Source organism: Saccopteryx leptura, chromosome 2, assembly GCF_036850995.1.
Source record: "Saccopteryx leptura isolate mSacLep1 chromosome 2, mSacLep1_pri_phased_curated, whole genome shotgun sequence".
Classification (NCBI taxonomy): Eukaryota; Metazoa; Chordata; class Mammalia; order Chiroptera; family Emballonuridae; genus Saccopteryx; species Saccopteryx leptura.
In genome coordinates this window covers 66,076,782-66,091,114 of record NC_089504.1, presented here as the reverse complement: position 1 = coordinate 66,091,114, position 14,333 = coordinate 66,076,782, and the positions used below count along the sequence as shown (strand labels likewise).

Genomic DNA, 14,333 nt, shown 5'->3' with positions numbered 1-14,333 from the left:
AGCACTTTTTCTTTTCTTTTTTTTTTTTTTGTATTTTTCTGAAAACGGGGAGAGACAGTCAGACAGACTCCCGCATGCGCCCGACTAGGATCGGCACGCCCACCAGGGGGGGCGCTCTGCCCACCAGGGGGCGATGCTCTGCCCCTCTGGGGCGTTGCTCTATTGCGACCAGAGCCACTCTAGCGCCTGGGGCAGAGGCCAAGGAGCCATCCCCAGCGCCCGGGCCATCTTTGCTCCAATGGAGCCTTGGCTGCGGGAGGGGAAGAGAGAAACAGAGAGGAACGAGAGGGGGTGGGGGTGGAGAAGCAGATGGGCGCTTCTCCTCTGTGCCCTGGCCGGGAATCGAACCCGGGACCCCCGCATGCCAGGCCGACGCTCTACCACTGAGCCAACCAGCCAGGGCCAGGAGTCAGCACTTTTTCCATGAAGGGTAACCGAGTTTAGGTTTACATGCCAGATAGTCTCAGTTGCAAATACTCTACAATGCTGCTGAATACAAAAACAGCCAGAGAATATATACATGGATGGGCATTGCAATGATCCAATAAAACTTTCCTTAACAATAGGCAGCAAGTGGGCTGTAGTTTACAGACTCCCTGCTTTATATTATTAACCATAAACGCATGCTTATCCCAGATTTATCACCTCAATCTATTATCATAGATATAATATATCCACTACATATTATATATAGTCCACTATTTTATATATATTGTATATATTATGTAGGATATACATATATTATAGCAACATAGAATAATCCATTTAACCAGAACTTGACAAGAAAATTAGTTTGGCTGTTTCCCTTATGTAAAAGAAAACTGTCAAGGTCATCCCAGAATCTCCAATGCTTCACAGCATATATACTTTTAAGGATTCATTCTAAATAAAAGAAATGCACAAATATGCATTCACAAGGTTGTTTATTTAAACATTATTTATAATAAAGAACTGGAAACAGTTTAACAAACTTTTTAAAAGTAAGTTAATGACTAGTCATCCAATAAACTCTATTCAGAAGAAATGAATTAAGATGGTTGTAATATTTTCCTAAGTGTAAAAAGGTAGCTGTGAAACCACAAAGAAATGCATCACTTGAGGGAAAGAGGTAATGATGAAACTAAATACCTGATTGATTTGGTATTTTAGTGACAGTTTACCTTTTGGATTCTGTTCATTAAGCTTATGAAATTCTGAAAGTTGAAGAAAACCACTATAAAAATTTCAGATAGTCTTGCAAGTCCAGCAGACAGCTGGTTAGGTAAACAGTCACAGCTATTGAAATGACTTTGCATATTATTTGGTTTAATCTATAAAAATCCTATGAAGCACGAATTGCTTAAACAGTTATTTCTAAGACGCTTTCAAATAATATCTCTAACCTTAAAGTAGCTATGGAGATTAAAGGCGATTCTTAGAAAAATCTCAAGAATTTATTTTAATTAAATCTCCTTTAGTAATATAAATTTCCACTTTCATAGATTCCTTATTTAAAAAAGGAACATGTGCTTAATACATAAAAATTACATTCCTTGATTAATTCAGTAATTAAATGACATAAGTGAAGAGAATCTTACCCCAAGAAAATATTCGCACGAAGTTCTTTTTTGGTCCTAGATATTGTCTTCAATGAAGTAATTTCTGCATCAAACCAAAATCCTCTATTACTAGGACTTTCTACATTGTAGTTAACCATTACCACATCACCAATATTTAGTTCATTCCATTTCAAAGTGGTTCTAGCTCGTGGTCGAAGATCCTTCACATTTATTTCTACAGTACCACTTTCTGGGTATCTGAGGGGGGGAGAGAGAGAGAGAAGAATCAGGGCACAGATTATGGTAACTGTCAAAGACGACTAAAATTATATGCAACATATATAAAAACCTAATTATATTATTCTTAATGGCGTTTAAAATAAATGATATTTATTCATGATATTAACTGCCAGAATAAATAATTCTTGCTAAAACCTTAGTGAGATATTCTCTAACTTGGGGGGTGGGTAAAAAAATATCACAAATTCTTCTTTCTCTACATTTTTTTTTTTTTACAGAGGCAGAGATAGACAGGGACAGACAGACAGGAACGGAGAGAGATGAGAAGCATCAATCATCAGTTTCTCGTTGCGCGTTGCGACTTCTTAGTTGTTCATTGATTGCTTTCTCACATGTGCCTTGACCGCGGGCCTTCAGCAGACCAAGCAACCCCCTGCTGGAGCCAGCGACCTTGGGTCTAAGCTGCTGAGCTCTTTGCTCAAGCCAGATGAGCCCGCGCTCAAGCTGGCGACCTCGGGGTCTCGAACCTGGGTCCTTCCGCATCCCAGTCCGACGCTCTATCCACTGCGCCACCACCTGGTCAGGCTTTCTCTACATTTTTTTTTTCTTTCTTCTTTTCCTTCCTTTCTTTTTTAGCGACAGAGACAGAGGGAGGGACAGACAGGCAGGAAGGGAAAGAGATGAGAAGCATTAATTCTTCGTTGTGGCTCTTTAGTTGTTCATTTGATTACTTTCTCATATGTGCCTTGACCAGGGGGCTCCAGCAGAGCAAGTGACCCCTTACTCAAGCCAGCGACCATGGGGTCATGTCTATGATCCTACGCTCAAGCCAGCAACCCCGTGCTCAAAGCCATCGACTCCAGGGTTTTGAACAGGGGTCCCCAAACTACGGCCCGCATGCGGCCCCCTGAGGCCATTTATCCGGCCCCCACCGCACTTCCCGAAGGGGCACCTCTTTCATTGGTGGTCAGTGAGAGGAGCATAGTCCCCACTGAAATACTGGTCAGTTTGTTGATTTAAATTTACTTGTTCTTTATTTTAAATATTGTATTTGTTCCCGTTTTGTTTTTTTACTTTAAAATAAGATATGTGCAGTGTGCATAGGGATTTGTTCATAGTTTTTTTTATAGTCCGGCCCTCCAATGGTCTGAGTGACAGTGAACTGGCCCCCTGTGTAAAAAGTTTGGGGATCCCTGGTTTTGAACCTGGGTCCTCTGTGCCCCAGTCTGATGCTCTATCTACTGCGTCACTGCTTGGTCAGTCCCCCACAGTTTCTTATCCCAAGTTTAAGAATTACTTTAATAGGAATAGAGGCTGACCTCTTTGTGAATTGGGAACCAGTTCCAGCTCTGCCATTTGCTTTAGACATAAAAAGATGAATGAACCCAGAACGTTTCAATAGCCTCCATTATTCCAGGAAAAAAAAAAAGATAAAATTCTATTTCTTACATGCAGCCAGCTCTTTAGTAATGGCAAAACAAACAAACTCGAAACTTTTTATGTATCAGAAAGTAGAACCATGTGAAAGAATTCCTTCAGAGTCCTGATTTTTGTTTCTAAAAGTAAGCTAAACATAAAACTAAACCTGACTTCAACTTAAAGCTTTAGAACAGTGGTCTCCAATCCCTGGGCCGTGGACCGGTACCGGTCCTCAGAGACAGAATAAATAACTTACATTATTTCCGTTTTATTTATATTTAAGTCTGAATAAGGTTTTATTTTTAAAAAAGACCAGATTCCCTCTGTTATTGTACATCCGTCTAAGACTCACTCTTGATGCTTGTCTCAGTCACGTGATACATTTATCTGTCCCCACCCTAAAGGCTGGTCCGTGAAAATATTTTTTGACATTAAACCAGTCCGTGGCCCAAAAAAAGGTTGGGACCACTGCTTTAGAAGGTTACTCAATCTTAGGCCTAATTTCTGGTATCAACAGACCAAAGACAACAATGTAACAGTCTACACTGGTTTCTATAAAATTAAATACTATTGCCTTTATGTATTGTTTGGTAATAGATGGACAAATAAGTGAATAATATTTATTGGTTTGTGCTCTTGGAAAGCTCTACTGAGGCAGGCTAAACTACGATAGCAGTGGTTCTCAAAGTGTGGTCTCCAGACCAGCAACATCTGGAAACATGTTAGAAAAGCAAACTGTTGTGCTCCACTTTGGATCTACTAAGTCAGAATAAGGCCCAGCAATCTATTTTCACAAATCCTCTCAGAAATTCTAAAGCATGCTGAATGTCCTGGCCAATGAGCTCAGTTGGTGGCAGCCCTCCAATGGTCTGAGGGACAATGAACTGGCCCCCTGTGTAAAAAGTTTGGGGTCCCCTGGTTTAGAGTGTCATTCTGAGATACAAAGGTTGTGGGGTTGAATCCCAGTCAGGATACATATAGAACAGATCAACGTTTCTCTCTCTCTCTCCCCTTCCCCTTGCTCTAAAATCAATAAATAAAAATTAGTAAAAACTAAAATATGCTGAAACTTGATAACCTATTGTGATACAGATACACAATTAGATATCATACCGTAGTGTGACATCATTAACTGACAGAAACTAAAGGGAACACATTAACCCTTAACCAACTAAGTAGTCTGTTGAAAATGTAAATGGGTCTGAAGTTGGAAGCAGTTCCAGCAGCTAGCCTTGGTAGTTTTAAATCAAACAAGTACTACAAAAGCCTAGAAGTCTCTCAGTATATCCAATTCATTTAGAATTAAAGGATATTAATCCTGGGTGGGATATTTAGTTAATTACCCAATTTATTCAAGTCTCTAATTTTACTTAATTGAAAGAAAATAATCTCAGAATTAGCAAGGGGTCCATTTTACCCTCTCAGTGCCATAATTCCCTTCTACCACAAGCCTTCATGCAAATTTTGCTCAGTTTTTAAGTGATGTATCAGTTTTAACCCTAAAAAGAGAATATACTTGATACTGGATCAAAGATAAACTTTGGAATTCACTTGTTTTATGCCTAAATTCCATGAAGAAATCTATATGCTATCTCCAACAAGAGACCTAATATTTGACATTCAAAATGTCTCTGCCACCTTCAACCTTCTCTCCTAAATAAAAACATTTTAAATAAATTTCCTTCAATTTATATGGCAAGGTTTTGAATCCTTTAACATCACTCAAAATGTTTTATTTTCCGCCTGCCTAGGTTTAAGTTCCCACTTTTGCTTCTTCTACTGTGTATACTTATGAAAGTTACCAAAATCTCTGTGACTGTCTCCTATATATAAAAAGTGTACCTAATGGTAACTAACTGTACTCATAGGTTGTTATCAGAACTAAAATGAGAAGACTTTGGGTGCTTTAAACAGTGTATCATGACCAGGGGTCCCCAAACTTTTTACACAGGGGGCCAGTTCACTGTCCCTCAGACCGTTAGAGGGCCACCACATACAGTGCTTCTCTCACTGACCACATATGAAAGAGGTGCGTGCCCCTTCCGTAAGTGCGGCGGAGGCGGGGGCCGGATAAATGGCCTCAGGGGGCCACATGCGGCCCATGGGCCGTAGTTTGGGGACGCCTGAATTGTAAACAGATGTCAGTTGTTAATATTTTGTCATCACACAGAAGTAATCCTAAAGAAAGAAAGTGATAAATACAGGGTCATGTCTATGGTTCTACTCTCCTCCCATTTTAATTCTATTTTTAATGGTCAAAACTAAATTTATAGGTCTCTATAGTCTAACATTTGGTATTTATAGACTCATGTTTCACATTAGTTTGATCATAAAAATTAACCAATACTTTCTCAATCTAAAAAATGAAGAAGTTAATCTAGGTCTTTTAGGGTCTAATTCTAAAATTGTGAATTTGTTTCCGGCCTCTAACCTAAAGCCATACAGGTTAGAAAACTTCTGTTAGATGAAGTTTCTTTTCTAGTTGTAATGTGAAATTTATATTTTGACATCATGTTATCATGTATCTCTGTATGTTTAATATACTATAAAGAAGCATATTGTAATGGCAAAACAACTCCATTTATTTGTCTAAGTTTGTCAAAATTAGATACTAAGAATGGGAATATTCTGAACAAAATAGAGAACTTGACCAAAGTTTTAAAATTGTATACATGTTTATAGAATATAAGGGAAAATACATCATTCCGTATTTCAGAGCACAAGAATTTAAACCATGTTTGTCCTGGAACTATATTTGTAAGCCTTTGGAACAGAATTATATTGTACAGTATATATGTATATATGCGCTATATGTATATGGTAAGTCTGTAAACAATAAGTCATAAAAATGAGGTATATTTCTCTAATCCTAGCAAAAAAGATGTCAGGTCAAATGTTATGTAAAAAAATAAACACAGAAGGGGCATATAAAACTACTCTTATTGAAGTCAAGAACATGCAAGTACTCAAATATTACTATTATTCTTTCCCTGGGCATCTTCACCTACACATATCTCAACACCATGTAGAATGATGATTTGAAAGCTCCACTCTAACCCAAATTTTTTCTTCAGAATCATATATTCAACTACATTTGTAACACAGATGTCTCAGAAGCACCTGAAATTCAAGTTATCAAAGATAGGATTCCCACATCCCATAATCTGCTGATGCTCAATATTCTCTCGAGTATTGTTTTTCATCAGCCAGTCCACAGTTTGGTACCCACTGGCCAGAAATTTCATGCAGTTAGTGAAAGAGTTAACCATCCTGATTTGGTATGAAGATTACAGAGTTTATGATTACAGGGTGGTTAACACTTGCACGGACCGGCAACAGTCTGAGGACCAGCGGTTGAAAAACACTGCTCTAGAGGAAACCTTTCATACTCCTATAAACTTAGGAGTTTTATTCCCAATTCCTCATAATTTCTCCATCCAGTTACTAGGTCCTCCTCATGCTTTACCTTTAACACATCTTTAATGTAACCACAGCTCATTAGTGAAGACTTGTATTTTTCTGATTCATTGTTAATGTCCAACGTATCTCCATCATTAGGATCACACCTTAAAGCCCATATCACACTTTTGCCAAAGATTGTAAAATACAGATTTAAAATATTTTGTGAAGTTTCATAACAATATGTTCATAGGCTGTGGGAAAACAGATATTCTCACATATTACTGATGGGAATACAAGTACTGTCATTGTAGAAGGGAATTTGGCCATTGCCAACAAAATGCCTATATATTTACTTTTTAATCCAGGAATTCCACTTCTAGGAATCTATCCCAAATACAACTAACAAAAATCCCTATGAAAAGACACATACCAAGGCCATTTATAGCTGCACTACCTGTAATGGGACTAAAACAATCTAATGCCCACAATAATAAACCACTTAAAATAACATGGTACAAATTATATAATAGAGTATTATACTCCTATAAAAAAGAATGATATCAACTATGGAGTGATATATAAGAGATATTAACTTTCAAAAAAAAAGCAAGATGCAAACAGTTCTGATAGTGTACTACTTTTTCCCTAATGAGCGAGTGAAAATACAAATGTAAATGTGAATACATACATATATATAATTATACATACATAAATTTTGAAACAGAAGGATAAACCAAAACTTATAGTTACTATAAAATGTTCAGAAATAAGGTAGGAGGGACCAGGATGGAAACACTCTTTCTCCTAATGCACCTTATTTTGGAGACTTACGGATAGAACTATGTGATGTTTCACATAATTATAAAACATAATTAACAAAATGTGAGAAATCCCTAAAAATCAAAAGCAAAATGAAACAAGCCCAAGTGCCAATCAGTAGATGAGTGGATAAATAAACTGTGGTGCCTGACCAGTGGTGATGCAGTGGACTAAGCATTGGCCCCAGACGCTGAGAGCCCCTTGAAACCTTGAGGTCACTGACTAGAACAGGGGTCGGGAATCTTTTTGGCTGAGAGAGCCATAAACGCCAAATATTTTAAAATGTAATTCCGTGAGAGCCATACAACGACCCCTGTATGTTAGGCATTATCCAATAAAAATTTGGTGTTGTCCTGCAGGACAGCTGTGATTGGCTCCAGCCACCTACAACCATGAACATGAGCGGTAGGAAATGAATGGATTGTAATACATAAGAATGTTTTATATTTTTAACATTATTTTTATTAAAGATTTGTCTGCGTGCCAGATGCAGCCATCAAAAGAGCCACATCTGGCTCGCGAGCCATAGGTTCTTGACCCTTGGACTCGAGTGAAAACTTGCCAGCTTGAGCACAGGGTCGCCAGCTTTAACAAGGGGTCATTGGCTCAGCTTGAGCCCCTCCCCCACCATCAAGACATGTATAAGAAGCAATCAATAAAACAACTAAAGTGAAGCAACTATGAATTTATGCTTCTCATCTCTCTCCTCCCCCCCGCCCTTCCTGTCTTTCTCTCAAAAAAAAAAAAAAAAAAGGCTGTGGTACATTTACATAACAGAACACTATTCAGCTATAAAAAAGGAAAGCTCACCCTTTGCAACAGCATGAATGAACCTGGAGAAACATTATGCTAAGTGCAATAAAACAGAGAAAAAAGTAAGTACCATATGATTTCACTCCTATATAGAATCAAATGCAGGGGTTGGGAACCTATGGCTCGTGAGCCAGATGTGGCTCTTTTGATGGCTGTATCTGGCTCGCAGACAAATCTCTAATAAGAAAAATAACGTTAAAAATATAAAACATTCTTATGTATTGCAATCCATTCATTTCCTACCATTCATGTTCATGGTTGCGGGTGGCTGGAGCCAATCACAGCTGTCCTGCGGGACAACACCAAATTTTTACTGGATAATGCGTAATGTACACAGGTCGTTGTATGGCTCTCACGGAATTACATTTTAAAATATGTGGCGTTCATGGCTCTCTCAGCATGAGAGAGCCGAAAAGTTTCCCAAAAACCTGATCTAATGAATAAAATAAACTAACAAAATAGAAACCGACTCACAGAGAACAGACTGACAGCTGTCGGAGGAAGGAGATTGTGGGACCAGGTAAAAAAGTTGAAGGGATTAAGGGGGAAAAAAAGAAAAACTTATAGACACAGACAACAGTATAGTAATTCCCAGAGGGGAAAGGAGGAGAGGGTAAGGGAGGTAGAAAAGAATTTAGGGGGATACATGGTGATGAAAGGAGATTTGACTTGGGTGGTGAATATACAATATAATACACAGATGATGTACCAAAACTGTACACCTGAAACGGGTGTTATTAACCAATGTCACCCCAACAAATTCAATATAAAAGGGCAAAATAAAACAAAAGTAGACAATAGCTTAACTACACAGAGAGGAACTATTACAAGTGACTTGAAAATACACTGTATTAAATGTACATCCCTAATGGAATGATTTACCAAGGACATAAATTAAAAAAACAAAACCCCATTTTTTTTTTTTTTTTTTACAGAGACAGAGAGAGTCAGACAGGAATGGAGAGAGATGAGAAGCATCAATCATCAGTTTTTTTGTTGCGACACCTTAGTTGTTCATTGATTGCTTTCTCATATGTGCCTTGACTGCGGGCCTTCAGCAGACCGAGTAAACCCTTGCTCAACCCAGCGACCTTGGGTTCAAGCTGGCGACCTCGGGGTCTCGGACCTGGGACCTCCGCATCCCAGTCTGACGCTCTATCCACCGCGCCACCACAAAGTCAGGCAAAACCCCAATCTTTAAGTAATCATATTGCTTGCATATTAGTATTGCTCATCTGAAACTACCATATGAGTAGGATAAAGCAAATCAATGGTGTATTATTAGGAACCTTGATTTCCAAGGTAAGAAAAAGATTAGAGCATTTAAGAGATTAAATTAGAAATATCAATATAAATCTATGGTGTACATAAGTATTTCCTAGCTGTGTCCAAAGAGACCTAGAAACATGATCAATACCCCAGACTATGTGCTCTAAATACCATCTATAACTAAGAAGAACCAGGGCTCCTTGAAGAAATGACTGAATCCAAGGCTGGGCAGCAACATAAAAAAAAGTTTGTGACACCCTCTTATACTGGAATGCATGCAAAGCCCATAAAAACTATTATGTCAGATTCAACATGAAGGAGTGTTCACAGACCAGAGATGGGACAATTTGGGTATCCAAAAAAACTAAGATGAAAACAAGTGTTAACATCCATTAATTCATGATACTTAAAAGTAAAAATCTCACTGGCCAACCTCTGGAGGATGCTTAGGAACTTAATCATTCTGAACACTGAAAAAGTCCAAGAATCAATCATTTATCCTGCCTGGCTCGGGAGCTCAACTGGTTAGAACACTGTCCCAATTGGCCAAGGTTGCAGGTTTGATCCCCAGTCAGTGCACATATAAGAATCAACCAATGAAGGCATAAATCAGTGGAACAACAAATTAATGTTCTTCTCTAAAACTGATAAACACTTTTTTTTTTTAGCTCGGTTGGTTACTGCTGTCTCAATGCATAGGTTGCTAGTTCAATCCCCAGTCGGGGCACATAACAGGAACATATCGAAGTTTCTGTCTCTTTCCTCCTTCCTCTATAAAATCAATCAATAAATAATAATTAATCATAATAATTTATCCTACTTTTCATATATGAATCAACTGGTTAAAGTAAGTTCTTTATGAAAGAATAGCTAACAAATGGAAAGATAAAATGAAGTATCACCATTTTGTAAAATTTAATGAAACTGGATATAGGTAAAGATTCATGGCTGCTAAAACTATTAAAAGTCAGTAGCAAACTTCATAATGGATGGATCAAGCTGACAATACCTAAAACCTTACCACAAAAGAGAAAAACCAGGCATTATGTGCCTCCCAATGACATACAATAAGTAAACACTACTTCTCAATTAGTCTTATTAAATAATGTAATTTATATCTAATAAAACCTTTAGATATAAGTAAAAGCTTTCAATAAACTAACAACAGAGGAATGTGTTAAATATCATTATAGAAATATAATCAGTAAAGTCCAGGTGATGGGAAAACTATATCAACTGTCATTTGTATTGTACAAATAACTAGCAAGGAAAAAAAACAGGCAAGGGGAATCTATAGGTTGAGACCTAACCTATCAACTAAATGTAATGGGTAGATCTTGTTTTTGTTCCTTATTTAAACCTAAGTATATCTTTAAAAAATACAATGAAGGATCTCTGAACTATTGACTATTTAGTGTTCACAGCTAAATAGTGAAGTATACTTTAATTACATGTTCTTTCTTCTACAGCTTTGTTTTCTGTTGAGTGCTTAACTGTTCTTTTTAGCTCCAACTTGCTTAGCTTTTTGTGTATCTATCATTAATTTTTTCCATTCTGCCAGTTGTAAAACTCCTCTACGTTCAGGACATTTCAGGTACTCTAATCTTCTGAGCTTCAAACATCTTTTCAAGACCTCTATCCTATCATAATCTGGAAAGCTTGCTTTGCAGGGCTAGACCTGTTCCACAGTTGTCATGCTGTGACCTCCTTTCAACACTTCCTGTATTGAATCCTATTTCCTGAATACATGTCTTCCTTTTTCTCCCCCCTCACCTTGAGTGGGGTAAGAGTGGTTAAAATGCTCTTTCATATAAATTAACCAATCCTCTTATTCTCAGTTTCATTCTACATGCCTACCTCCCCAAACCCCAAGGTGTACCTGTTGAGTCCAAGGCCTGAGCCTCCCAGTCTTCAATGCCAATTTACTTGCTTCTTGTTGGCGTCACATTCTTAGATTTCAGCTTTTTCTGGCCTATCAAGTTAGCTGTCATTTATCCATGAGCTTACCTTCCAAATTTTTGTTTTCTGTTTGTTTTTTAATTTATTGGGGTGACACTGGTTAATGAAATTATATAGGTTTCAAGGGCACAACTCTACAACACATCATCTGTACACTGTATTGCAGGGGTCCCCAAACTTCTTAGACAGGGGGCCAGTTCACTGTCACTCAGACCATTGGAGGGCCGGACTATAAAAAAAACTATGAACAAATCCCTATGCACACTGCACATATCTTATTTTAAAGTAAAAAAACAAAACGGGAACAAATACAATATTTAAAATAAAGAACAAGTAAATTTAAATCAACAAACTGACCAGTATTTCAATGGGGACTATGCTCCTCTCACTGACCACCAATGAAAGAGGTGCCCCTTCGGGAAGTGAGGTGGGGGCTGGATAAATGGCCTCAGGGGGCCACATGCGGCCCGAAGTTTGGGGACCCCTGCTGTATTGTGTGTTCACCACCTCAAGTCAAGTCTCTGTCCATCATCATTTATCCCCCCTGCACCCTCTTCCACCTCCACCCACCTGTGTCTTATTTCTATCCCATTTTTTTGTCTTTGGAATTTATGCATTTATTCTTTTACTATCTTCTAGGAGGGTTAAAGAAGGGGTGGAGGCAAACATGAATGTTAATCTGTTATATTTAGCTAGAAGTCTTTATTCACCTTTAGTTTAATTGACTACTCACCGTATACCTCCTACACTCCAGTCATACTAGGCCATCCTCAAGTAACCTCGTAATTCCTACTTCTTCACCTTAGGTATTCTTCAGGAATACATAAGTATCTCTTCTACCTGTACTCTCAGAGCTCTAGGTACTCTAAAAGCTAGGTGTGCATATTTCTAGCACAGTATTGATATTGTAAAATAGCAAGTTTTCATCAAGGAGCAGGTATGTTCACACTTTAGTGTGTTTGCAGTATATCAGGCCTACAAATATTTGGAAACACACAACTCACTAAACAGAAAGTCTGCTTTTATATAACTAAAGCTCTTAAATACAATAAACTATCACCACTATGTTTCAAAAGATCCTTTTGATTACACTGTGTTTCCTATTGTTCCTTGAGACGTCTTGATCTAGATAGTTCTAGATCTATGGGAACACAGAAGTCTATGCAGAATAAGAAAAAGTTTTTGTTGTTGTTTTTTTACAGGGACAGAGAGTGAGTCAGAGAGAGGGATAGATAGGGACAGACAGACAGGAACGAAGAGAGATGAGAAGCATCAATCATCGGTTTTTCGTTGCAATAACTTAGTTGTTCATTGATTGCTTTCTCATATGTGCCTTGACTGCAAGCCTTCAGCAGACCGAGTAACCCCTTGCTTGAGCCAGCAACCTTGGGTCCAAGAGCTGGTGAGCTTTTTGCTCAAGCCAGATGAGCCCGCGCTCAAGCTGGAGACCTCATGATCTCGAACTTGGGTCCTTCTGCACCCCAGTCCAACGCTCTATCCACTGCGTCACCGCCTGGTCAGGCAGGAAAAAGTTGTTTTGGGTATTCTTACAAATGAAAAACCTGTAATCAGCTCAACTGCCACTTACAGCAGTAGCCAAGAGAAAGTCTTTCTTCTTTTTTCTTTTTAAAGTGTAGGCAAACTGTATTCTTCCACACTCCCATGACATTTAATGTATGGTTGAAAATAAGTGCAAACTAGTCCACGCAGCTGATTTCTTCCAGCATTAATACTGAGAGAAACTGCAGATTGTATGCAACATCTTGGGAAGTGCTAGAAGCTCAAACAATTTCTCAAACAGAGCTCAAGATATCCACAAAGACCTGAAGCATACAGAGGTAGAAATTTATCAAGGCCAACATTACCTACACTGAGCTGAGGGCCAACCTATACCTATAGAAGAACAAAAGTAGGGTTCTTCTTTCTCTTGTACTACATGACCTCTTGTTCTCAGACCTGAAGTCAAGGTACTATTCTAATATAGGTATAAGATAAATAATTGACAAACAAAACAGTCATTGAATAAACTCTAGGGAATTAAGTAAGTTTCAGGGAAATTGATTTAAGCACTATTAAAAAATAGTAAAAGTACATCTTCTTAAGAGGCTAATAATTTTAGAAAACTCAATCTGTACTGAGTAAACTAGTTATCACTGAAATCTTCCTTCAAAACATCGTTTTCTGGTGCTAATATGCTTAAATAAGGACACCATTCATCTGGAGGCATGTTCTAGTTTAGAAAGTCTTTAATGTCATACCACATGCAAAAAAAAGAAAAAAGAAAAAAAGCATTTCTTATTCTGATAGATAACATTGGTAAGTTCACACCTTAAATGTAAAGCTTATTCAGACAACTAAGAATAACTTACTTAAAACTGCTTACAGTAGCACTTTACATATTACATGGAAATAAAATTCATTTATAAAACAAATTAACAATGTAGAGCAACTGTTTTCATAGCAATGAAAACAACATTTTAGGTTAAAAATACCTGTATCAAAAAAAAAGACTACAAAAGACAAAAAAGAAAAAAATACCTACACTAAAAATAAATCCATATTAAGAATACTTACCAAAATGACATTTTTCTTTTTTTTTTTAAAGCAAGAGATGAGAGACAGGAAGGGAGAGAGGAGAAACATTAACTCCTAGTTGCATCACTTTAGTTGTTCATTGGTTGCTTCTCATATGTGCCTTGGGGAGGGGGGCACCCGCCAAGGCAGTGACCCCTTGGTCAAGCCAACAACCTTGGGCTTCAAGTCAGCAACCTTTTGGCTCAAGCCAGAGACCCTGTGCTCAAGCTTGTGGGCCTGTGCTTAAGCCAAGTGACCTCAGGGTTTTGAACCAGAGTCCTCAGTGCCCCAGGTCCATGC

General features: G+C 38.0%; 1 protein-coding gene across 2 annotated transcripts in view; it reads right to left on the bottom strand.

Annotated features, from left to right (window-relative positions):
* Positions 1-14,333, bottom strand: part of UHRF2 (ubiquitin like with PHD and ring finger domains 2) — a 95,849-nt gene that overhangs the window by 50,518 nt on the left and 30,998 nt on the right. For both annotated transcript variants that reach the window (XM_066368128.1, XM_066368127.1), the window contains exon 4: positions 1,578-1,796. In XM_066368128.1, the coding sequence (XP_066224225.1) occupies positions 1,578-1,796 (219 nt within the window). The remainder of the gene's footprint in view (positions 1-1,577; positions 1,797-14,333) is intronic.